Raw genomic sequence first — 26,575 nt, 5'->3', positions numbered from 1 at the left:
CCGCAACAGCAACGTGTTGAACTGTGATGGAGACGATGAGTGGAGTGAGACTTGCCTAAGAGGCCAGTGGCCCAGGAGGACCAGTCAAAGAGGCTGCTTAACGTTAGTGGTGCCCTGATACCAAGTCCGTACGGGGCTCAATGGACCAATGGGCTATCTGCTCTCTCTGGCGGCAGGCTGCGTGTGTGCCTCTCCCCTGCATGCTACCTGAGGTTGTTTAAACAAAATGCCAGCCAGATTTCAGAAAGCCTCAGCTGGCAGGAAGGCCAAACTTCTCCAGAGTTGCAGGCAGAGACCTTGTCCACCTGAGAGTCCATCACACGCCAGGTTTCTCCTTAGAGCATGTCTGGTTTGTAAAGCTATGAGGCCGTGTCGCCTTCATCTTTAGGCGGCTTTGCCTGCAGGACACAGGAGAGGAACTATGAAGGGTCAGGATGCTGCTCAGCTGGTGCAGCACTTTGCTCATCCCCCCTCGGAAAGGGCTTTAGGGGATGGAGGGCCCGGTGCAGCGGAGTGCACCACCTCCCTCCTCTGGTTCCAGAGCCACCCCTGGCTTGGGGAATGGCAGACAGAAGAAATCCGTTACCCCCGTCCCCTCACAAAACTAGGTCTCAGGTTGGGTGGAGGCAAGGGGTCTTTGAGGGGTGGGATTGGACACTGGGCACCGAGTCAGTGGAGGGAGAAGCATGAGAGTGGGGGGGACATTGATGGGCAGCAGCTGAAGGAATAGAGAGGTTGGGGGAAGCAGGAATAATGGAAAGGAATTAGAGGAAGCCTCCATGAAATGCAGGAACATGCACGCTCCTTGTAGCAGGGGGAGGCAACCTGGTGCCCTCCAGAGGTTTTGGACTACAACTTCCATAGCCCCAGACCACTGGCCATGCTAGCTGGGGATGATGGGGGTTGTAGTCCAAAACACGTAGAGGGCACCAGGTTGCCTACCCCTGCCTTACGGGATAGGGACAGTTTTGCAAACAGTTTTGGCAAACAGCATTAAAAAATAGGCTTCTGCCAAAGGCCTGCTATGCAGGGTACAACAGATTACCTCCAGCAATGCAGTAAACGTTCAAGCAACCACAGGCTTTCTCCCCACTACCTCCATGCAGATCACAGGGAAAATGTGAGCAGTGGCTTCTGCTGATGCAGCTGTTCTCTGTACTGGAGCAACGGGAGGTGGCAATGAGAACTAAATGGGGTGGAATGACAGCATGCAGGCACAACGGAAGCAGTGCCTTTACGATGCAAGATTCTGCAGGAGCAATACAGGCAGCACACGCACACAAATGGCACCAAGCTGGCACCCCTTCATTACCTCCTCATACTTCTCGCCCCGATAGAATTCGGCTTTGGCATCAAGGTAGAGCAGAACAAGATCGCAAACAACGGCAGCCTAGGATGGCAAAATGTTTGATTCGTTGTTAACCCTAACATTAATTACTGCTTAAGTAATGCATTTAATTAAATACACAGTTCTGTAATATACAAGATAGCATTTAACAGACAAATCAATGTTCAATCCATTCTAAAATTGCAATATGCATAATCAGGATGATTGAGTACAGTGCTGGCTGTTAAGAGCCATCTGGCTGTGGCAAAGATCTGTGAGGATCAGGGGCCCGCTTGCTTGCACAGAGGCAGGGCTCAGTCGCTCAGGTCAGGGCTGCCCAAAGCTTTTTGCTGTCCCGGGCAAATTAAAACTCGGCTGCCCCCAACCTCCATTTCTTAGGCCTGGTCTAGTTACTCGTACCACGTAACCAGTGGCAGGGTTACATGGTATGCACACGTTTCACCTTTTCATTTTCAATATCCTCTCCTTTCCAGCAATGTCCATGGGCAGCTGATGGAGGTAAAACGGCTCCCAAAATCTCTCCTGCCAGAAGCTGCTTCCGTGTGCCTCCTCTCAAAGAAGCATCGGGATGGCTCTCTCCCCAAGAAAGTTGCACAGCAGACAGGGAGAGAGCCCTGGAATGTAGGCACCCCTGAAGATGGCCGAGTTTGCTGCACCCAGTGCTGGGTCCCCCTGCACATCCACCAAGATGGTTCTTTGGCTGACGGGGGATTCTATCTGGGCATACTCACGGCACCAAGAAGCGCAGCCCCTGTTCCCAAGTTGACTGCGGTGGGTATGATGCTAAACTTTCCAGCCTGAGCAAAAAGAGGGGAAATGGAGCGAGAGAGAAAATAACTTCAGATATGTTTATACGTAATGGGAGATTGCTGCCATGTTTATGTCGTGTAAACAAGTCTGTGGTTGGAAAGGAATGGGATTTGGGGATGTTTGGTAGAAATGTACCCTCAAAATAGCCAGGTATGATATGGCAAGGCTAGCGTTGCCAGCCGACCTGCAAAAACCCTACCTGGCCTGTTCTTGTGCCTTGAGCAGCAGCTGCATAAATCAGCAGGTGAAGCTTTGCATGGAGTGGAGATAAATGTTACATCGCCTGATAACCTCTGTAAATCAAGCTCCTGTTAAAGCACCATTGATCTTTTTCTAATTAGGAACACTGGAAGCTGCCTTATAGTAAGCCAGTCGATGGACCCATGCAGCTCAATCTTGTCTACACTGACTGGCAGCCATGGCTCTCTAGGGATTCAGACCGGGATCTTTTCCAGCCCTACCTGGAGATGCTGCTGGGGATCAAACCTGGGGCTTTCTGCATGCCAAGCAGCTGTTCATCCACAGAGCTATGGCCCTTCTATAATTCTGACTCCTCCTCCTCAGTTTCTTATAAGTTCTGACAGGAGTATCTGGCCCCAATTACTCCAATAATTAGAAGCAAAAGTGTTTTCTTTCTTCGCATCAGTGGCACAACAGATCATTTAAATTTTTAACTGTATTGCTTCATGTGCTACAGGACAAGTGAAGCAAATGGAGTGTGCGTGGGGTGTGTGTGTGTGGAGGAGGATGAAGATTAATGGCCAACCAATACAGACTGTAACAGATTGAGGAGGAGAGAGGCGAGATGCTGAGTGGATCAGGAGGAGGTGGTGCGAGGCACAGCTGGAAGCACGCCGCTCATGGGGAAGGTGGGAAGGGAGCCTGCAATTCAAGTCAACACCTGGGGCAATGGAGGGGATTCATGCTGAGCAGGAACCTGCCATGTATGGGACAGTTCAGGGCTTTACCTGGCCATGGACAGAAATGTCAAAGCGGATGCCGTAGAGTTTCAGGAGGCTCCTGGAATGCCGACGCAACGGGTCCTGATAATAGGTGGCAGTTCTGAGAAGAGACCATATGGATGGATAAGTCACAAGCCTCCAAAGCCTTGGGATTTTGTTTATTTGTTTGTTTATTTATTTAATATCCCGCCTCCACCCTCCACCCACCCCCCCAGTGATGCTCAAGGCAGCTAACAATAATAAAACACAGGAAATAAAATCTTAATTAAAATGTAACATAAAACCAAATTTAAAGCACAATTAAAAGGAATAAACAGCACCCAAGCAGTTAAACGCCCCATCAGCAACAGAGGAGATTCCATGCCAATGGCCTGCCTGAATAAGGAGAGACAAGAGAAAGGGGCCAACCCAGCCTCCCTCAGCAGGGAATTCTAGAGCCTGGGGGTGGCCACCGAGAAGGCCCTTCTCATGTCTTTATTGGTGAAGGGGCCAAGAAAAGGGCCTCCCCCCAAATATCTTAAAACCTGGGCAGGGTCAGCATGGGAGAGTGTCGTCTCTCCCGTATCTGGTCCCAGGGCTTTATAGGTCACAACCAGCACTCTGAATTCTGCCTGGAAACAGGCCTGCTGAAGCTGTTGTAACAAGGGAGCCACGTTCTCCCTGTAACCAGCTCCGGTCAACAGTCTGGCCTCAGCATTCTGGACCAGCTGAAGTTTCTGAACAGTTTTCAAAGGCAGCCCCACGTAGAGCACGTTACAGTAGTCTAAACAGGCTATAACTAAGGCACGTGTGACTGTGGCCATATCAGACGCATCTAGGAAGAGGCGCGCTAGTCCCAGTTGTGGGAACACACTCCTGGACATTGCTGAGCCGTGGGCATCCAGGTTTGGGGCTGAATCAAGATTCAAACTGCAAACCTGGATCTTCAGGGGAAGTGGAACCCCATCCATCATAGTAGAATCCTTATTCCCTGATCTAAATTTGAAGAGAGGGGAATTCATGACACACACACACCCCACCCATGACACCCTGGTCAATCACCTTTGCCTCAGCCATCTTGTCCATTGCTTCAGCTCTCAGAGACGGCCCTACGGTGAGGAAAGGTCTGGTGGCAGATTCTGGGCAGTATTAATGACAGTAGAGTGGGAGACGGGCAGATCCAGTCCACAAGACACACAATACGCCATCCTCTTGTGCAGCTCCTGATCATTTTTATGGACCTTGAGCAGGAGAACATCCCAATGGAGTCTGCCCCATGTTAATTAGTGGGAGGTTCCTGGGAATCCCAGCTTTCATTTTAAAAAATGAAATGAAATTAAAAAAGCTAACAAGTTTCTAGTCATTATGGCTGTAGGGAGATATTTGAAAGTGTGTGGGGAATACAGGGTGAAATTTCAGCAGCCAGAAGGAGAATGCCTGAATAAGACAAGAGAATTGAGGTGGGGGAGTCTTCTGTGCTCTGCATAATCAGATGCCCTTCTTTGTGACTAGCAAACCCAGCAAATGTTATGCAAAACAGTAAATGCTGCAGAATATATTACGCAATATACATTATGAAAACATGTCTAGTATGCAGAGGTTCCAGGTTGCACAGTTGTGCTTGGTGCCCAATTTTTTTTTTTATATCCTGCTGCCAGATGGCAGCATGTCAGGCAAGAAACCAACTGGTCTCTTCTAGCTTGCCTCAGTTCTACAAAAAAGAGTTGGCAGTGCTCATATCAGTCTGGAACCAACAATTCCTCCATTCCCCTGATTCCTGAAATGCCAAGACTATATGGTTACTAAGTGCTGAGTAAGATGTACTCTGCACCTGCTCAGGGGCACTTCTGAGTATTCTCACTTCATATACCAATGCTGGCGCTGAGCCCTGGCACACCCCCAGTCTATTCCCATCTGCCTTTAAGTGCTTTGCAGCTAACAGCAGAATAATTCCCATGGTGGCGAAAATTCAGAGCAAGCAAACCTGTCTTTCTGAATTCACACGGCCCTCGGGCCTGCTGGCTGATTCGCCCACCTGAAATTAAATTTCTTCTCCAGCAGGTTGAAGGAGTAGCAGGGCTGGCATGCTGCAGGCGGCTGGTCTAAGTCGCAGTTCCAGTCGATACGCAGGCCGATGGCTCCCCCCTGTGTAGGACCCACAAAAGTAGCAGCAAACAGACAAAGGCACCGTGATCTGTTAGCAGAGAGCGCCCAGAATCTCCCATGGCCTCAGTGGGCTGCTTCAGCCTGTCCCACCCCACACTGCTGTACGCTCCCCCATTCCCTGAGCGGCGAGAAGGTCCAAGAGGTACTCAGCCTCCGTTTCCTTGGGATGAGCCAAAGGCATGGAGCAGGCCTTCACAGGAGTTGCTTTATTTACCAGCATAAACAGGGCAGGCCAGAACTGTAAGTGAATGGCAGGCTATCCTGCAAGGCAGGATGATCCGCCCCCTCACATCAGATCCTTGGAGAGAGGCACCGCGTGAGATGCCCTCAGCCAACTCACAGCTCTCTCGCATGTTTCGTCTCTCCAAAACCGCTGCTGGTTCTCTTTGTGTGACATACTTTGGGCTCCTTCACACCCGGGCTTTTATCCTGCGATTGAGGTGGCTCCTTCACGGAGGTTTGTGGGCTCTTTACACGACGTCGTGACCCCCCAGGACATCTCCTGACCTAAATGCCCTTTGTTCCGTTTCTAAATAGATCGCAGGTAATGAGCTATCAAATTACCCTGTTGTGTTCCGCTTCAGTTTCCTCCGTGAAAAGAGAAAAAGTGGCAAGAAGAGGAGCAAGATCAATGAAAGATAAAGGAAGACATGGGGAGGAGGAGGGGGAAGGGGGAAAGGAAGCAGGTGGAAAAGGGAGTCGTTGTGATCCTGCATTTCAAATGGAAGCAGAAAGCCCCATTTTAAATGCAGGATTTTAGGCGGGTGTAGAGATGCCCCCACTCCTCCTATCCACCGCTGGTGTGTGTGACCTTCCCCAAGCTCCGATGAATACTTCATCAAACGCACAGAGGGCCTGTTCACATTTACTGACAACCCATTGGTTTAAAAACAGATAGGCTGTTATGCATGAGCAGGCATGCTGCACATCCTGCCGCACGTCCGCCCCTCTGCTTCCATGCCACCAACCACAATAGCAGGCTCCTTTGTAGGTTGTGGAGCATGGTGTGCAAGCCCAGACCGTTGGGTTGTTTAGGGGTTAAACAACCTATTGGATAAATCAGCGACAAGACATGGGTTAACCGCTGGGTTATTTAGCCCCTAAACGACCCAGCGGTCTGGATTTGGACGTCGCACGCCACAGCCTATGAAGGAGCCAATTGTGGGTCGTGCGCTGCACGCACGACAACCCGTGGGTTTTTAAACCAATGGGTTGTCGTTACGTGTGATTGCCAGCTATCCCCTTGTCATTTGCTCCCATCGGTTGCCCGGGAATCCATTTTGATGGCTGGTATGAACATGCCTTAAATAAATAATACATGCATCAGCCGATCATTCTGGGCCATTAACCAGCAATCCACCAAGCAAAGGGAATGGTCATCCACATGTCCTGAGGTCATGTGGAAAAGGTCAACACAGCCATATAGCCAGCACCTTCCACACCAATTTGGAGCTTCTGTTTTATATCAGCAGCATGGAAAGGTGCCATGCTGTAGCACCCTGCTGAGGCACTGTAGGAATCGATACTGACAAAGTTTGTTATGGGAAACCATAGCATTGCTAGGTGGGAAATCATCCCCTGCCTGTCTTTCAAGCCAGGAGCAGAAGCCCCCTCCCTCATTTCTATGGCTAATCCTAGCCAGGACGTATTTACTTTGCTTGGGGTGGGAAAGAGCCCCAAAGCACCCGGCCTGTGCCTCCCCAATGCACCCGGCCTTCAAAGTTGTGATCTACTCAAAAGGCAGTTGCCAGTCAAGCCTGCGGCTCAGGGAAAGGAACCTACCCAGAGCGCAAGCTCCTCAAAGCTCTCTCCCGTTGCCTTGACCATGTCGTGAATACGAAAGACGGGGCAATAAGGACTAGCAAGAGCATCGTACCTACAGCCCTTGAAGTAGGCGTCATCGGTTGTCTTTAAAGTGTTGGTCCTTAAAGAAATCAAGAGAAGAATTAGGGCCTTTGGGAAACCACTTGTAGGAACAACTCAACCCAAAGGAAAGCCATACATTGAAGAAGCATTTTTTGTGTGTGCAAGATTTCACAATGGTTACCCTCTTTCTCGTCTCTCTAGGATAGGGGTGCCTACCCTCCTTCAGCCCAAGAGCTGAAATTTCAGAGAAGCTTTGGGGTGCCACATTCCAGCAGCAGGAAGGGCCAAAGGCAAAATGGGGGAAGGGCAAAAATACTAAAAAAAAAACCCAACCCCACACAAATAGCAGCGTTTGCTGCTGTTGTTTTTTGCTTAAAGCTCTTACGGCCAATAACCAAGCCTTAGGAGAGGCATTTCAGCCTTTCAGAATGGGAAAAACTGCACAAAATGTGGGAAATCATAAATAATCAGTGGTTGGGGGAAACGGGGGGGGCAGGGGAAGTGGCTATCTGGAGAACCCTGGAGGGCCAGATTGGGATCCCAGGTGAGCTGGATTTGGCCCTCGGGGCTGGGGTTCCGCACCCCTGCTCTAGGAATTGAACCATCAAGATGCGGGTTTGGCATTCTTCTCACTACTGTGGTCTTGTGCAGCTCCTGCTCATTTCAGTGGGGTTTGCTAGGAGAAATTCATGGCAGGTTACGTGCCAGGGCTTAGAGTAGTGACTGTCAGTGTCTACCTCTGCTACTCTTAATGGCACCCAAATCCACCACTAGAGTTATACCTGCATGGCTTTGCACCTCCCAGCAGTCCTTGCACAGCACTTGCTCACTGCAACGACACTTGAGTATGAGAACGTCAGGGAAATTTTTCCCTGGGAAAGATTACAATCAGACTTTCCACCTCAGCCACCCAAATGTCTTACAGGCTGATGGGAAAGCAACTTAAGGGGCCCTTCAACTGGGAGCCACCCCTGCAAAAAGCAACATTAAAATGGATGGAAAGGGTACCCACTTGCTTCCAGAGGGCCGGAGACCTTCCATCGCTCAAATTATTTGTTTGTTTGTTTGTTTAGTTATGAGATTTATTAGCTGCCCATCTGGCCGGCTACCTGGCCACTCTAGGCGGCATACAATACAAATAACAACACGAAATACAACAAATTTACATAATCAACTGAACAAAACAACAGTGCTCTAAAAAACCCTAACCCACCCCAAAGCCCTCCTGAACAGCCAGGTTTTCAAAGCACGGTGGAAGCTCATCAAAGAGGGGGCTTGGCGGAGGTCACTAGGGCGGGAATTCCACAGAGTGGGGGCCGCGACAGAAAAGGCCCTCTCCCTAGTCCTCACCAGCCTAGCTGTCCTGGCTGATGGGACAGACAGAAGGCCTGCTGAGGCCCATCTCGTTGAGTGGCGTCCCTGGTGTTGTTGGAGGTGCTCCATAAGATAGACTGGGATGGAACAATATAGGATTTTAAAGGTCAATCCCAACACCTTGAATTGGGCCCGGAAAATAGCTGGTAACCAGTGCAACTCCTTCAGCACTGGAGTGATGTGGTCTCGCCGACAGCTGCCTTTGATCAGGCAGGCCGCTGTGTTCTGCACCAGCTGCAACTTCCGAACCATCTTCAAGGGCAATCCCACATACAGCGTATTATAGTAGTCTAGGCGAGAGGAGACCAGGGCATGAACTACTGACAGGAGCACATGGTTAGGGAGATAGGGGCACAGCCACCATATCAGATGGAGTTGGTACAGCGCCACCCGGCTCACGGCTGACACCTGAACCTCCATGGATAGCTGAGAGTCCAAAATGACCCCCAGACTGCGGACCTGGTCCTTCAGGGGCAGCCGCACCCCATTCAACACCAGGTCAGCATCCCCCAACCTCCCCTTATCTCCCACCAAAAGTACTTCAGTTTTGTCGGGGTTCAGTTTCAGCTTAGTCCTTTCCATCCAGACACTCACTGACTCCAGACACTTGGACAGGGTTTTGACAGCCAACCTTGGCGAGGATTTAAATGAGAGGCAGAGTTGCATGTTATCGGCATGTTGGAGACACTGCACCCCAAACCTCCTGATGATAGCCCCCAGCAGTTTCACATAGATGTTAAATAACATCGGGGAGAGAACAGCCCTGCAAGTGAGCAGCCAAGGGTCTGAAGTCTCCTCCCCCAGAGCTACCCTCTGATACCTGCCAGAGAGGAAGGAACAGAACCACTGTAATATGGTGTCCCCTATGCCCAACCCCTCCAGGCAGATATCATGGTTGATGGTATCAAAAGCTGCTAAGAGATCGAGGAGAACAAGTAAGGAGCATTTGTCCCTATCCAGAGCCCTCCCCATATCATCCACCAAGGCAACCAAGGCCGTTTCTATCCCATGTCCAGGCCTGAAGCCTGAGTGAAATGGATCCAGATAATCGGCTTCTTTCAAGTGTGCCTTCAACTGTATCGCCACCACCTGCTCAATCACCTTGCCCCAAAACAGCAGATTTGAGACTGGGCGAAAGTTGTTCAAGTCTTGGGGATCCAAGGAGGGCTTCTTTAACAGTGGTCTTATCACCGCTTCCTTGAGGGCTGATGGCATCACTCTCTCCTCGAGGGAAGCATTCACCATCACCTTGATCCCCTCCCTAAGTCTTCCTTTATCACCAAACTAAGCTAAGTGGCCCCTTCCTGAGACAAATCTCTCAGGCATGGCAGGTTCCCATGGACTGACCTTCTTCGAGGTCCCTCAGCTACAGAGGAAAAACTTGAAGCTGGAGACAGACAATCACTCTTAAGAGAAGTGGAAGTGATTTAGGAGAAGTTTCATTTCTACACAATGACCTGGTTGCACATCGTGCTAATCCATGTGATGTGCAAACCAGGTCCCATTCTGGCTTGCCGTGATGCGCGCATCTCACTGTGCTAACAAATCATTGATTTTGTGTATTTGTGGATGAACAGTTTTCATATTGTACTGTTTAAAAACATAATCTAAAACGTTTTACGATATTTATTTTTATTTGTATTATTGTACTGATTATGGTTTATTTTCATTCTCCCTACTTCTCCCTTTATATTAATCATGGATTTCTGTATGGTGTGTAAGTTGCTTCAAGACTACTTTTTGCAGTGAAAAATATAATAACAATAACAACAACAATAACCATGAACAACCCAGAATGAGAATGTTGTTTGTTGTTGGGTTGTGAACTCCCAGTGGTTTTAACTATGGCTTGTCATTACATGTGAACCCAGAACCATGGGCTGTTCATGGGTTGTTTTGCCAGGCTACAGAGGAAGCAAGCAAGAATGGTCAAAAAGCCTGGCCGCTCTACATACCAGTACTATAGCGCTGCAAAGGAACTTGGGACGGAGGGAAGGAGTAGGAGAGAATGAGAGAAACAAACAACCTAAGAATTGGGAAAACAAACCATAGTTTGTTTGATCATCTGCCAGACAAACCTTGGGTAGGGCAACAAACCATGGGTTAGTGTTACGTGAGAACCAGGTCAATGTTTTTATTTATATTTATTTATTTATTACATTTATATCCCGCCTTTTTTCCTCCAAGGAACTCAAGGCGGCGTACATAATCCTCCTCATCCTCCTCATCCATTTTATCCTCACAACAACCACCCTTTGAGGTGGGTTGGGCTGAGAGTCTGTGACTGGCCCAAAGTCACCCAGTGAGCTTCCATGGCCAAGTGGGGACTAGAACCCGGATCTCCTGACTCCCAGTCCAGCACTCTAGCCACTACACCACACTGGCTCTCTTTTGCTATTTTCATTGGAAGGGGATGGATGGACAAAAGGACACTAGCGACTCACCCTGATGATGGGTAGGGAGTTAGTCAGGTTAATTGGAGGCCCAGGTGTGATCTGGGCGATTGTTTATAAGGCTGGGTTGTTGCACCCAAGTGTGTGGGAAATTAATGCAGATGGCCTGCTATCCTGACGTGGGACTAGATCTTGATACCTCTGCACTTGGTACATTTTATCTCGGAGTGTGTCCAGATGAGGCTTTTAAGGTGCACTGCCTCATTCATAGACTTTTAAGGTGTTTTTTCCCCAGATAATTTTATTTATTTATTTATTGCATTTATACCCCGCCTTTCTTCCTCTCACTAGGAACCCAAGGCGGCTTACATTATCCTCCTCCTCTCCATTTTATCCTCACAACAACAACCCTGTGAGGTGGGTTGGGCTGAGAGTCTGTGACTGGCCCAAAGTCACCCAGTGAGCTTTCATGGCCAAGTGGGGACTGGAACCCAGATCTCCCAGCTCCTAGTCCAACACTCTTGCCACTACACCACAGATAATGTCTTTCACTTGTAATCCCCCTGTGTTTTCCCACCACTTCGTCCATCTTTTTTCTTTCCATAGAAAGTCTATTAAGCAGGAAAAAACAGGGAAGTTCTACCTGCACAATGCCTTTTGCCAGAGAGCGCTAGGAGCCATCTGCCTGGACGCACCCTCGGGCACTTGTAAGACACCTGACGGCAACTTGGCCTTCCTGAGAAACGGGCTGCTGCTCCGTTGTTAGTTCTTTATCTTGTCATTTGCTCAAGCAAATGCTTTTTAACATGTATATTGCATTTTATATTTGCTTATTTGGCTATTAAAAGAATTGATTGCTCTGGGGTTTTTCTTTAGCCTTTTAGTTGTGCATTTTCACATTGCTTCTATTACACACTGACATTTTAATTTCTACAGCGCCTTGCATAAGTATTCACCCACCTTTGCCTTTTCCAAGTTTTGTTGTGTTACAACTTGGAATTAAAATGGATTTAATTAGGATTTCTTGTCACTGATCTACACAGAATAGTCCATAATGTCGAAGTGGAGGAAATAAATCTACATATTTTACAAAATATTTTATTTATTTATTAAATTTATTAATCGCCCATCTGGCTGGTCACCCAGCCATTCTGGGTGATGTACAAAGTATATAATAAAACAGTTTAAAACAACAAAATTCTACAGTAAAAACATTTTCTAAATACCCTAACTCATCCCAAAAGCCTGCCTGAACAACCATGTTTTTAGTGCGTGGCAGAAGCTTATTAAAGAGGGGGCATGGCGGAGTTCCCTAGGGAGGGAATTCCACAGATTGGGGGCCACCACAGAGAAGGCCCTCTCCCTCATCCCCACCAGTCTAGCTGTCCTGGCTGATGGGACAGAGAGAAGGCCATCCGAGGCTGACCTTGTTAATTGGCCTGTCTGGTGTTGCTGGAGACGCTCCTTAGGATAGGCTGGGCCGGAACCATATAGGGTTTTAACGGTCAAAACCAACACCTTGAATTTGGCCCGGAAAACAACTGGTAACCAGTGCAACTCCATCAGCACTGGAGTGATGTGATCTCGCTGGCAGCTGCCTTTAATCAGACGAGCCTCCGTGTTCTGTACCAGCTGCAGCTTCTGAACCGTCTTCAAGGGTAACCCCACGTAGAGCCCATTACAGTAGTCTAAACGAGAGGAGACCAGGGCATGTACTACTGATGGGAGCAGATGGTCGGGAAGGTAGGGGTGCAGCCGCCATATCAGATGGAGTTGATACAGCGCTGTCCAGCTCACAGCTGACACCTGAGCCTCCATGGACATCTGGGAGTCTAAAATGACCCGCAGGCTGTGGACCTGGTCTTTCAAGAGTAGCCGTACCCCATTCAACACCAGGTCACCATCCCCCAACCACCTCTTGTCTCCAACCAGAAGTACCTCAGTCTTGTTAGGGTTCAGCTTCAATCCAGCCACTCACTGTCTCCAGACATTTGGACATGGATTCTACAGCCAACCCTGGTGAAGATTTGAACGAGAGGTAGAGCTGCGTGTCATCCGCATATTGATGACACCGCACCCCAAACCTCCTGATGATAGCCCCCAGCGGCTTCACATAGATGTTAAATAACATTGGGGACAGGATGGAACCCTGTGGCACCCCACAAGTGAGTGGCCACGGGTCCGAAAATAAAAAACTGAAAAGTCTGGGTTGCATAAGTATTCACCCCCTTTGCTGTGACAAAGCTCTGGTACAACCAACTGCCTTTAGAGGTCACACTGCCTTGTTGTGGCGAAGGGGCTTGCGTAACTCAGTGAAGCCATAAGCTATGCCGTGCAGGGCCACCCAAGACGGACAGGTCAAGGCAGAGAGTTCTGACAAAATGTGGTCCACTGGAGAAGGAAATGGCAACCCACTCCAGTATTCTTGCCAAGAAAACCCCATGGAACGTATCACAAGGCTAAAAGATACGACGCCGGAAGATGAGCCCCTCAGGTCGGAAGGTGTCCAATATGCTACTGGGGAAGAGCAGAGGGTATTTCCAAGTAGCACCAGAAAGAGTGAAGCGGCTGGGCCAAAGCCGAAAGGACACTCAGCTGTGGATGTGTCTGGTGGTGAAAAGAAAATCCGATGCTGTAAAGAACAATATTGTTTAGGAACCTGGAATGTCAGATCAATGAATCAAGGTAAGCTGGAGGTGGTCAAACATGAGATGGCAAGATTGAACATCGACATTTTGGGAATCAGTGAACTAAAATGGACAAGCATGGGCGAATTTAATTCAGGTGACCATCATATCTACTATTGTGGGCAAGAATCCCTTAGAAGAAATGGAGTAGCACTCATAGTCAACAAAAGGGTGGGAAAAGCAGTACTGGGGTACAATCTTAAAAATGATAGAATGATCTCAGTACGAATCCAAGGCAAACCATTCAACATCACAGTAATTCAAGTCTATGCCCCAACCACTGAGGCCGAAGAAGCTGAGGTTGATCGGTTCTATGAAGACCTACAACACCTTCTAGAACTAACACCAAAAAAAGATGTCCTCTTCATCATAGGGGATTGGAATGCTAAAGTAGGAAGTCAAGAAATCACCGGGATAACAGGCAGGCATGGCCTTGGTGTACAAAATGAACCAGGACAAAAGCTAATAGAGTTTTTCCAAGAGAACATGCTGATCATAGCAAACACTGTTTTTCAACAGCACAAGAGGCGACTCTACACATGGACGTCACCAGATGGTCAATATCGAAATCAGATTGATTATGTCCTTTGCAGCCAAAGATGGAGAAGCTCCATACAGTCAGTAAAAACAAGACCTGGAGCTGACTGTGGCTCAGATCATGAGCTGCTTCTTGCAGAATTTCGGCTTAAATTGAAGAACGTCGGGAAAACCACTAAACCGTTCAGGTATGACCTAAATCATATCCCTGATGAATATACAGTGGAGGTGAGGAATAGATTTCAGGGATTAGACCTGATAGACAGAGTGCCTGAGGAACTATGGACGGAGGTCCGTAACATTGTTCAGGAGGCAGCAACGAAATCCATCCCAAAGAAAAAGAAATGCAAGAAAGCAAAGTGGCTGTCTGATGAGGCTTTACAAGTAGCTCACAAAAGAAGGGAAGCGAAAAGCAAGGGAGAAAGGGGAAGATATACCCAACTGAATGCAGAGTTCCAGAGAATAGCAAGGAGAGACAAGAAGGCCTTCTTAAATGAACAATGCAAAGAAATCGAGGAAAACAACAGAATGGGAAAGACTAGAGATCTCTTCAAGAAAGTTGGAGATCTCAAGGGAACGTTTTGTGCAAAGACGGGCATGATAAAGGACAAAGAAGGCAGGGACCTAACAGAAGCAGATGAGATTAAGAAGAGGTGGCAAGAATACACAGAAGAACTATACAGGAAAGATCTGAATGTCCCTGATAGCCATGATAGTGCGGTCACTGAACTTGAGCCAGACATCCTAGAGAGTGAAGTCAAGTGGGCCTTAGGAAGCATTACTAACAGCAAAGCTAGCGGAGATGACAGTATTCCAGCCGAGCTCTTTAAAATCCTAAAATATGATGCTGTTAAAGTGCTGCATTCAATATGCCAACAAATCTGGAACACTCAACAGTGGCCACAAGACTGGAAAAGGTCAGTTTACATTCCAATTCCAAAGAAGGGCAACGCCAAAGAGTGTTCAAACTACCGCACAATTGCGCTCATTTCACATGCCAGCAAGGTGATGCTCAAAATCCTACAAGCTAGGCTTCAGCAGTATGCGAACCGAGAACTACCGGAAGTACAAGCTGGGTTTCGAAGAGGCAGAGGAACTAGAGATCAAATCGCCAACATTCGCTGCATCATGGAGAAAGCAAGAGAATTCCAGAAAAACGTCTATTTCTGCTTCATTGACTACGCTAAAGCCTTTGATTGTGTGGATCACAACAAACTGTGGCAAATTCTTAAAGTGATGGGAGTACAAGACCACCTTACCTGTCTCCTGAGAAACCTGTACGAGGGTCAAGAAGCAACAGTAAGAACCAGACATGGAACAACCGATTGGTTCAAAATTGGGAAAGGAGTACGACAAGGCTGCATATTGTCACCCTGCTTATTTAACTTATATGCAGAGTACATCATGAGAAACGCCGGGTTGGATGAATCACAGGTCGGAATTAAGATTGCCGGGAGAATTATCAACAACCTCAGATACGCAGACGATACAACCCTAATGGCAGAAAGCGAAGAGGATCTCAAGAGCCTCTTGTTGAGGGTGAAAGAGGAGAGTGCAAAAGCTAGTTTGAAATTCAACATTAAAAAAACTAAGATCATGGCATCTGGCCCCATCACTTCCTGGCATATAGAAGGGGAAGAAATGGAAGCAGTGACAGATTTTACTTTCTTGGGCTCCAAGATCACCGCAGACGGTGACTGTAGCCATGAAATTAAAAGACGCTTGCTCCTTGGGAGGAAAGCTATGGCCAACCTAGACAGCATAGTAAGAAGCAGAGACATCACCTTGCCGACAAAGGTCCGTCTAGTCAAAGCTATGGTTTTCCCAGTAGTAATGTATGGCTGTGAGAGCTGGACTATAAGGAAGGCTGAGCGCCGAAGAATTGATGCTTTCGAACTGTGGTGCTGGAGAAGACTCTTACGAGTGCCCTGGACTGCAAGGAGGTCAAATCAGTCCATCCTAAAGGAAATCAACCCTGAGTGCTCATTGGAAGGACAGATAATGAAGCTGAAGCTCCAATATTTTGGCCACCTAATGCGAAGAGAAAACTCCCTGGAAAAGACCCTGATGCTGGGAAAGACTGAAGGCAAAAGGAGAAGGGGACGGCAGAGGATGAGATGGCTAGATAGCATCACGGATGCAATGAATATGAACTTGAGCACGCTCCGGGAGAGAGCGCAGGACAGGAAGGCCTGGTGTGCTATGGTCCATGGGGTCACGAAGAGTCGGACATGACTGAACGACTGAACAACAACAACAATTATTTGAACTGAGTCCACCTGTGTGCAATTCAAGTGTTACATGATCTCAGATTAAATACACTTTTTCTGGAAAGCCCCAGAGTTTGTGAGAAAACAAACAGCATCATGAAGATCAAGGAGTTATCAAAAGAAGTCTGGGATAAAGTTCTGGAGAAGTACCAATCAGGGTTGGGTTATAAAAAAATATCCTCAACTAAGAACATTCCCCAGAGCACCGTTAAATCCATTATTACAAAATGGAAAGAATATGGCACAACCACGACTCTGCCTAGAGAAGGTCATCCACCAAAACTCAGTCATCGGGTAGGGAGGGCAGTAGTCTGAGAAGCAACCAAGAAGCCAATGCTATCTCTGAAGGAGCTGGGAGAGATCCACAGCTGAGATGGGAGAAACTGTCCATGGGATAACTGTCACCCGGATGCTCCTCAAAGCTGGGCTTTATGGAAGAATGGTGAGACAAGAAAGACATTGCTGAAAACCCCCCACATCAAATCCCATTTGGATTTTGCCAAAAGGCATGTGGGAGGCACAGCAAACATGTGGGAAAAGGTTCTCTGGTCTGATGAGACCAAAATTGAACTTTTTGGCCTTACCGCAAAACACCGTGTGTGGCGCAAAGCCAACAGTGCTCATCGCCCTGAGAACACCATCCTCATGGTGAAGCATGGTGGCGGAAGCATCATGTGGTGAGCATGCTTTTCATTGGCAGGGACTGGGAAACTGGTCAGGATTGAGGGCAAATGGATGGAGCCAAATACAAGGCAATTCTAGAGGAAAACCTGTTTCAGTCTGCAAGGGACCTGGGACCAGGGCAGAGGTTTACCCTCCTGCAGGACAATGACCCTAAACACACAGCCAAAGTTACACTGGAGTGGTTTAAAAACAAGTACCACAATGTCTTAGAATGGCCCAGTCAAAGCCCAGACCTCAATCTGATTGAGAATCTGTGGCAAGACTTGAAAATTGCTGTTCACCAGTAGTCCCCATCCAATCTGACAGATCTTGGGCAATTTTGCCAAGAAGAATGGGCACAAATTGCAGGATCCAGATGCACAAAGCTGGTAGAGGCTTACCCCCAAAGACTCACAGCTGCAGTTGCTGCCAAAGGTGCTTCTACCAAGTATTGGCTCAGGGGGGTGAATGCTTATGCAACCAACAAATACCAGTTTGGTTTTGCTTAATTAACTTTTGTGCCACAAAAAAAATATTTTGCACCTTCAAAGTGTTAAGTATGTTGCGTAAATCAGATGGTAAAAATGCCAGTTCAATCCATCTTAATCCCAGGTTGTAACACAACAAAATGTGGAGAAGTCAAAGGCGGGTGAATACTTATTGGAGGCACTGTATGTAATTTTGCTAGGGCTCAGTGATTTTTTCTAGTGATATTTGAACTTTGCTTCTCTATTTGATGCTAACATTTATTTATTTATTGCATTTCTATACCGCCCCATAGCTGAAGCTCTCTGGGCGGTTTACAAAATTTAAAACATTAAAATACAATATTATAACATTACAGTGTTATTGATTGTTCGAGTGTAATGAATGGTTGAAAGAAGAGAGAACCTTCAGCCTTGACTTATTTTGTGCTGTCAGCACCTCTGCTCAGGTTTTGCAGTGTTTTAAAAAAAAAAAATAAGAACACCTCAACACCTATTTAACCAGAGGCAAAAACGGGATGTGCACACACACCTCAGCCTGCGCTCCCTCTCTCAAACCATCTAAAAAATGGTCTCGAGCCATGGCAACTCTCAGCCTGTTTAAAGACCTCAGTCCTTACCTGGAGAAGTTAAACTTGGTAAAGTTGACCGTGTTTTTAATAAAGAGAGTGAAATTCTCTGCTGCAGCCAAGAGTGGATTCCTAGATGGGAAACACAACAGGTGGGCCCATGAATGAAGGAACTCATTGAAGGAGCATGACAATTTGTTTTTGTCTTCTACAACCTGCCAGCTGTTTACAGCACTGGAAAATAAATTAAGTCACTGTGCTGCGAGAAAACAAGGTTTCTGGTGGCCATCTGAGAGTAGTTAGTGGGTTCCTTCACACCGAGCTTTTACCCTGCGGTTGAGATGGCTCCTTCATGGAAGTATGCGGGCTCTTTACATGACGCCATGATCATTCAAGGCGTCTCCTGCACTGAATGCCCTTTGTTCCATTTTTAAATAAATCGCAAATAATGAGCTATCAAATTACCCCGTTGTGTTCCACTTCAGTTTCCTCCATGAAAAGAGTAAAAGCGGTAAGAAGAGGAGCGAGTTCAATGAAAGATAATGGAAGACTCAGATATGGGGAGAAGGAGGGGGAAGGGGGTGGGGGGGAAGGAAGCACGTGAAAAAGGGAGTCGTCGTGATCCTGCATTTAAAACAGAAGCAGAAAGCCCCATTTTAAATGCAGGATTTTAGGCTGGTGTAGAGATGCCCAGTGACTGATAACGGGTATGCATCTTTCTTGGAGACAGACCACAGTTTTTCCAGAGAGTTGAAGGCAGTTTGAAAGAGGGATTGCTGCTCATCGCATGTATACTTATCTTTTACTTTTACCTCTGGTTAAATAGATTTTAGCCAGAAGAGACAGCTGGTACACCTCAAGGGAAGTCATGCCTCTCTCAAGCCACTTCCCTCTTTCTTAACAAGTACTGTCTCTTTCTAGCTGAAAAATTCTGGTTGGCTTCTGGTGGGGCTGCTGTGATAGAGGCATCATCTCAGAGCAATCTCAGTTCTCCAAGTGCCGGCCCTTACATAACCAAAACAGCACCATTCATTCACAAAAGGAAGGTATCAGCAGGCTTGGGGGTGTCCCAAAATTTGCAGAAGTACAAGAAAACCCCAAACAGCCCAATCAGGACTGAGCATGCTCACTGTTGGTGGAATGCTGCTTGACTGTTGGGGAAAACCAGGGGAAACAGGTGGGAAGCGGGAATGGAGTGGAGAGGCTGGAATCCTGAACAGGAACATTCCACACTGAAACATTTTCTTGCATGTCCCACTACTTCTAAACAATGGTAGTTGAAGTAGCAGCAGCAAGGAATCATAGAATCATAGAATAGTAGGGTTGGAAGGGGCCTATAAGACCGTCGAGTCCAACCCCCTGCTCAATGCAGGAATCTAAGCCAAAGCATCTCTGACAGATGGCTGTCCAGCTTCGTCTTGAATGCCTCCAATGTGGGAGAGCCCACTACCGACTTTGGTACCTGGGCAAGGTCTTGTTTTCCACGGGACACCACCCGTAGATCTCGCAGGTATTATGAGAGATGTTAAATTGGACGCACTTCCCTGTTTTTACACCTGCAAGAGAACAAAACCCCAGATCAATCACACCTTTCTTTGACTGCTGTCCTTGTTTCTGTTCATGGTGCTTTCCACCCACCTGCCTGCCCCCATTTAGGGCCTTCAGATGTCCAATGGAAGCCAAGAGCTCCAAACAGCTGCCCCAACAGCCAATTCTCAGCTAGAGGGAACAAGGCTCTGATTAAGACTGAGGCACTTCATAGGTAATACAGGGATGAGGAACTGGTGGCTGGCTTCTTTCTGTAAGTCTTGGAGGGTCCTGAACTCAGGGAGGCTGGGAAGGATGCGGAGGAGAACTCCAAAAATGATAGGGGATCGAGCAAGCACTAACTGCCGGGCCAAATAAAGTTCACATACTGAATTGGTGTCAAACATGAACTGGGGAGCGGAGGGGTGGGTGGGGAACCAGGACTGAAACAGGTCTCCTTACCATTTCCATGGACCACAGGCTGTCCTGCAGGACAGTCCAAATCTCTCTGGCAGTTTCCACTGGGAACAGAAGGGTGCTAGAAAAGATTGGTGACAAGGAAAATATGCAACTCTTATACCAATAAAGCCTGGATCTACACTTAAGAACTGACATTTAAAAAACAAACAAACAAATAACACTTCAACTGTTGAGAAAACAGCAAAGAGTCTTGTGGCACCTTAAAAACGAACACATTTATTGTGGCATAAGCTTTTGTGGGCTACAGTCCAGTTCGGCTGAATCTACACATAGCAGTTACACTGTTATCATGCTGCAGTGATAACTGTTGGTGACCACTGGTGTCATGTGGACCAACAGTTATCATTGCACTATGATAACGATAAAACTGCTATGTGTAGATTTAGCCTTCACCACTAGATGCATGAAGTGTTATCCTCAGTTGGCAAGTTCGCAGAGGTGTAGAGGGGGGAAATGTTTAACAGTGGGACTAAATGGCAATGAAATGCAAAAAGGACATGCTGTGACAATTCAATAAAACGCAAATGTATGTAGAACAAGCTTAGCTGACCATTCACAACAGCAGTAATTGGTGACGATAACACAGTCATCTTAGCATTGTTACAAGTTATTTAACACCTGTTAATTTGTGGCTTCCCCAGAGAATTCTGGGAACTGCAGTTTGGTAAGGGTGCAGGGAATTCTCTCTCCGAGATTTCATAGTCCACCTTTCCCCAACCATGGGCCCCCTAGCTGGGGGTGACCCACTCCCATGATGCTGGGCCATCCAGCCCTACACAGAATCAGCTATGATGCAATTGGGTCTACAGCATGCACAAGCAAGAGCAGATGAATGGCAGAGAGGTGGATATGGGGACACATCCTGAGTTGTGCCAGCCAGCCAAGTTGAAGAGAAAATGACTGGGAGATGGACAAGAAAAAGAGGAGCCAGCAACGTACCTCTGGGCATGACCCTTGCACTTGCTTCGGAGTAGCAATGAAATTGGTCACCAAAAAGAATACATTTTCTCCCTAGGAAATGTTTCAAAATATAGACATTTAGTTTTTCTGTTGTCCAATGGACAGAGCCCTGGATTTGGCCTGGGGAGATTTGGGTTGGATCCAGAGTTACTCATACTTAGAACAGACCCCCTGAAATCAATCGGACTTATGTTAGTCATGGTTAATTTAAGTCCTATGGTTTCAATGTGTCTACTTGGAGTTAATTTAGATCCAATCCTGTGTTCGCTCATGAATTCGCCGGGTGGTCTACACAAAGCAGTAAGATTTCAGAGATGGGGGAATGTTAAGAGACCATTCCAGGGGGAAGCAGATGATGGGTGCCATTGAGGGCTATGAAGTGGGAGACAAACAGATCTGACCCATTGGGCACAATCCATAGAATCGTAGAAGCTCAGAATACTAGGGTTGGAAGGGGCCTATAAGACCGTCGAGTCCAACCCCCTGCTTAATGCAGGAATCCAAGTCAGAGCATCCCTGACAGATGGCTGTCCAGCTTCATCTTGAATGCCTCCAGTGTGGAGCGCCCACTACCTCCCTAGGTAATGGGCTCCATTGTTGTATTGCTCTAACAGTCAGGACGTTTTTCCTGATGTTCAGCCGCAATCTGGCTTCCTGTCACTTGAGCCCATTATTCCGTGTCCGGCACTCTGGGATGACCAAGAAGAGATCCTGGCCTTCCTCTCTGTGACAACCTTTCAAGTACTTGAAGAGCGCTATCCTATCTCCCCTCGGTCTTCTCTTCTCAAGGCTAAACATGCCCAGTTCTTTCAGTCTCTCCTCACAGGGCTTTGTTTCCAGTCCCCTGATCATCTTCGTTGCCCTCCTCTGAACCCTCTCCAGCAGCCTGTCTGTGTCCACTGAGAATGACTTCTGGGCAAGCCCCAGCAAGGCTGGGTAAGAGTTTGGTAGGCCACAAAAGTCACAGGCACACCAAAAGAGCTTTTCTAACATGGGAAACAATTGCTTATTTATTCATTTGTTACTAGTGTAAATCCCATCTCGCCACAGGGGCTAGTAGTTTGAGCGTGCTTCGATAAAAATATGTTTGCCTGTTTCACTTGTGAATGGAACAACTTTACACTTTTCAAATAAATGTACTACAAATAAAACAGCAAAGGTGAAAACAAAATGATCTTTTTAAAAAGATCATTTACCATTTCTTAAAGTTTGAGGTTGAAAGCACATGATGTAAGATTTCACTCTCTCTTCTCCCTCTGGTGTCCTTGCAGCTCTTTCTCCTCAGCTTCTCTCCCTCCTCCTCCTCCCACCAACTGACTTTTCTTCAGCCCCTTCCCCAACATTCTGTGCCTGTCCTTCCATTGGCCCAGCACTCCAAGAGCTCACAGGTTTAAGCATTACTACACATGCATGCACACGCTGTGTCACGTGTTACATTACATGCACAGTGTGGTGCATAGGCACTAGCCTCCCCTTTGCCTCATCCCTCCCCCTTCTCCGTTCCTGAGCTGCCCAAAGCTTGAGCTTTGAACTTTTTTGAAGTTTCAAAATTCTCTGCTCATCTACATCTTCAGTTTAAAACTAAAATGAACAAAATTGGTCTGGTAGATCTCTAGTAATAAGGCTTACGCTACTGTATTCTTATATATCATTTCTTTACTGCTTTTCAGCAAACAGCAGAACTCAAGGCCACAATATCTGGTGTAATTTTTGGACCTTGGTGTTCTTCCCCCATCCCCTGTTTGTGTATCACCTAGCCCAGCCTCCCCCAAGCTGTGGATTATGGAACTTGTAGTCCAGTGCATCTGGAGGGCACCAGGTTGGGGAAGGCTGACTCAGCTTGATGAAGAGTTCTGGAGAACTTGAAAGCCTGCATAATCTTTTGTGGCAATTTGGTTGGTCCTAATAAAGGTATTGCTATTTTTTTTCCTCATGGACCAGTGTGGCTATGGACCGATCTACATTGCACCCGTCGTCGCAATGCATTCGGTGTCCTGTTGGGTTAAACGCTCTCGCATTAAAACGTGATTATCCACACTCACCCATTTTCCCCGTTGCGGTGCTTCATCGAATGTGTGAGCTCAGTCCACACTCGAGCGCTGTGATGTTTTCCTGCTCTTAAAGACGGAGGCTCTCATTGGAGGGTCAGAAACTCTTCCTGTTTCTGCTGATTCCACACCCACCACGCTCACAGCTCTCGACGGCCCCATGTCGTCTTCCGGCTACTGATCGCATAGCTTCCTCAGCACTCCCTGTTTCTTCAGCAACAGCCAAAGGGCTGGATGTGCACGTGCTTGTCTGATCTCGGAAGCTAAGCGGGGTTGGCCCCGGTCAGTAGTGGGATGGGTGACCTCCTTTGGTTATCTTTGAAGAATCGTGGCTTCTCCACAATTTTTTTTTTCTAATTCAGGCATGATCTTCTAAGATTCGAAGATGTGAAGCTTCAAATCTTAGAATTTTTGAATCTTTGAAGTTCGTGCCTGAATTAGAAAAAAAAAATCGCGGAAAAGCCATGATTCTTCGAAGATAATGCCTTAATTTTTTGAAAAAGGTGAAGCGAGGGATAGAAGGGGGTAAAACTTAGTCTCATTTGAAGGGATAGAACAACCCCCCCCCCCGCTCAGTGCAGGAAGCCTGATTCCCAGGTGGTCGCCCATCCCACTACTGACCGGGGCCGACCCCGCTTAGCTTCCGAGATCAGACAATCCAGCCCTTTGCTTGTTGCTGAAGAAACAAGGAGTGCTGAGGAAGCTATGTGATCAGTAGCCGGAAGACAACATGGGGCCATAGAGAGCTGTGATTGGACAGGAGGGAAATACAAACACTGCCATATATGGACAGGCAGGGGAGGGGACTACGACCAGATACGGTAGTGAAGGCGGAAAATCAGAGCACATTAAGGGGAAATACCGGGATATTAGGGTATTGAAAGCGGGAGCACGGAAGCAGGAAATTCCGGTTCCAATTCGAGGCGGGCACTACGTAGTGTGAAAGATGGGCGGTGAAACCTCATTGGAAATGAAAAAACCCGTAAGTGTAGATCAGCCCCATCTTTGTTTTTTATGAGTTTTGAACAACATTTAAAAACAACGCAGTAATCAGTCAGACTTAACAAATTGGGGGTGGGTGGGAATTAATCACTATAAAAACTAGGACGGACGTTCAAAAATGTCAAATGGGAAGTGACCACTGACCACTAGTTTGACAGAATGTGGAATATTGCTTTACAGTGCCATCCTATACATGTGTACTCAGAAGTAAGCCCTATTGAGCTGAGGTGTGTGTAGGATTGCAGCCTTACAATGCAATTCTATGCATGTCTCCTCAGAAGTAAGCTGACTTCAGTGGGACGTACTCCCAGGTGTGCAATCCTTAGGCTGCAACCCTGTACACATTTACTGGGGAGTAAGTTTCATTGAATTCAGTGGGACTTACTTCTGAGTAAATATCCATATGATTGTGCTGTTAATGTCATAACTGACTTCCTTTTCAAGAAGTCTCAGAGGAACACAGGTTGACACATTCACTGAAAAGTGGATACTCTTTACAGTAATTTGGAGCAACACATTTCAAGATGTGTCTTTATACTTCTTTCCACCCCCCACCTCATGTTATAATCGACCCTTTAATCTGTTCTATTTGTCTAAATACTTCCGCGGCAACTTTCCTCCTCTTCCTATCTTGTCTGTCCTCAGTTTTGCTATGGTCTGGCCCAAATACTTACCTGAGGGGGCTTCACATAATCTGCTACATCCCACAGCTGGTGTCCAAGCTCTTTGATGTGTGTAGCTGAAACCCCTTTCAATTTGGTGATCACAGAGACATGAGGGTCGGTGTCCTTTTCCTGATAGCCCTTTCTGGCTAGGAGCACCCATCTGCAACAAGGCAGAAAAAGCAAGAAGCCAACGTGCTTGAGGAAGCTCCGACTCCCCAGATCAACTGCCCTGTCCATGGGGACCACCTGGCAGGACTCTGCTGAATTGTCTCCACATTCCAAGACAGTTGCAAGGAGCAGGGCCTTTTCCGTGACAGGCCCCCTACGGTGGACTGCTCTGCCCAAGCTCATTAGGCTGACCCCTTCTGAGCCTTTCAGAGAGCAGGCTGTTCTTTACAGCTTTGGAAGGGTGGTATTTTGGGCACAAGTGCTAGTCTCCATTTCCTAGTGTAACTAAGGTCGCAATCCTATGCTTGTTTAGACCAAAAAAAAGGCCTACTATTCCCAGCATCCCCCAGCCAGCATTGCTGGCTGGAGCATGCTGGGAGGTATAGGGCTTCTTTTTGTCTAAACATCCATACGCCTCTAAGGGTGCTTCCAGACAGAGGGGTTCTGGTGCTAATTATTAGAAGGCCTTGTGCAGCTCTTTTGTCTTTTCCCCCTTAATAGATTTTCCGCAGTAAGAAAAAAGACAGAAGCAGCAGTGGGAAAACATGGGAGGGTTACAAGTGGAAGACGACGTCATCAGGACCCCTGTAAAATTCTATGAATGAGGCGGGGTGATGGCACGATAAAAGCCTCACCTGGAAGCACCCTAAGTATATCTATAACGGTAATAACTGTATTATTTATTTGCAATTTATGTAATAAATGCACATTCTTCCCATTTACCCATTTTGATTTCCTTTAATTCCTCTGTTGTTTCCCATCTAGTGAATGACAGATGCTAAGCAGAGTCCTCTTATACTTTGCCCATTGATAGTGCTATAATAATAATCACCATCATTTATTTTGGCACAGACTCTAATGTGAAGCTGCTGTTAAAGGCAGAGGAGCAGGGCCACATAAAAATGTGGCAACCCTAGATATGTGGGTGACAAAGATGGCACATGTGCAGAAGTGGGGGAACCAGTTATTTGAGCTATCCCCCCCCCCCATTCCTGCAATATCCCAGCTCCTCCTGACAAAGGCTTTTAGGATTCAGAGGTCCCTTCTACAGCTGAAGGCTGTACCGTCATTCCAGACAATGCAGCAATTTACCTCTAAGCCATTTACCATTTAGTCACTAGAAATGCCCATGACTTGCGATTTTGCAGGTGTATCAGTGCCCCCTCCATGGTTCCGTCCTCTTCTCTTACCCAAGGATATAGCCCAGGATCACCAGCTGGATCAGGCGGTGCAAGACACCGACCTTTCTGTTCCTGGTCAGTGCAAACTTCTCCGTTTTATAATCCAGAAGGCCGAAGCAGGAATTGCTCCAGGGATCCTCCATTGCTGGCTGGCTGTGAAATACCGGCAGCAGCCTACAGCAGTAAGCACCACATCCTGGCCCACTGCCCAGGTGGAGCATAAAAAGCAAAGAGGCAACTTTTAAAAATAATATGTCCAAGACATTGGAATCTGTGTCAGCATTCTCCCAAAAGTCAGGAGAGGACAGAGAAGGGTATAAGCCACACCGACCCTCTAAAACTGGGAATGGGGGTGGGTGGGCATGAGGGTCTAACAGTGACACCCCTCCTGTAGCCATGCATTCACTGGTCTCTGCAGTGCGCATCCTGCAGCTT

General features: G+C 47.3%; 1 protein-coding gene across 1 annotated transcript; it reads right to left on the bottom strand.

Annotated features, from left to right (window-relative positions):
• Positions 1 to 359: 359 nt before the first annotated feature.
• On the bottom strand, positions 360 to 26,283 carry P2RX6 (purinergic receptor P2X 6). Its single transcript, XM_084819273.1, has 12 exons — positions 26,150 to 26,283; positions 24,801 to 24,951; positions 21,056 to 21,127; positions 20,099 to 20,174; positions 19,572 to 19,665; positions 18,161 to 18,241; positions 7,048 to 7,189; positions 5,135 to 5,244; positions 3,127 to 3,220; positions 2,080 to 2,145; positions 1,313 to 1,390; positions 360 to 398 (listed from the first exon to the last, which is right to left on the bottom strand). The coding sequence occupies exons 1-12, from the start codon at positions 26,281 to 26,283 to the stop codon at positions 360 to 362; spliced, it is 1,137 nt and encodes a 378-aa protein (XP_084675399.1).
• Positions 26,284 to 26,575: the final 292 nt, after the last annotated feature.

The sequence above is a fragment of the Heloderma suspectum genome, chromosome 13, assembly GCF_057233095.1.
Source record: "Heloderma suspectum isolate Gila_16-S chromosome 13, 16-S_ref, whole genome shotgun sequence".
Taxonomy (NCBI): Eukaryota; Metazoa; Chordata; class Lepidosauria; order Squamata; family Helodermatidae; genus Heloderma; species Heloderma suspectum.
Note: the sequence above shows the minus strand (reverse complement) of the source record. Positions and strands in the feature narration are given on the sequence as shown.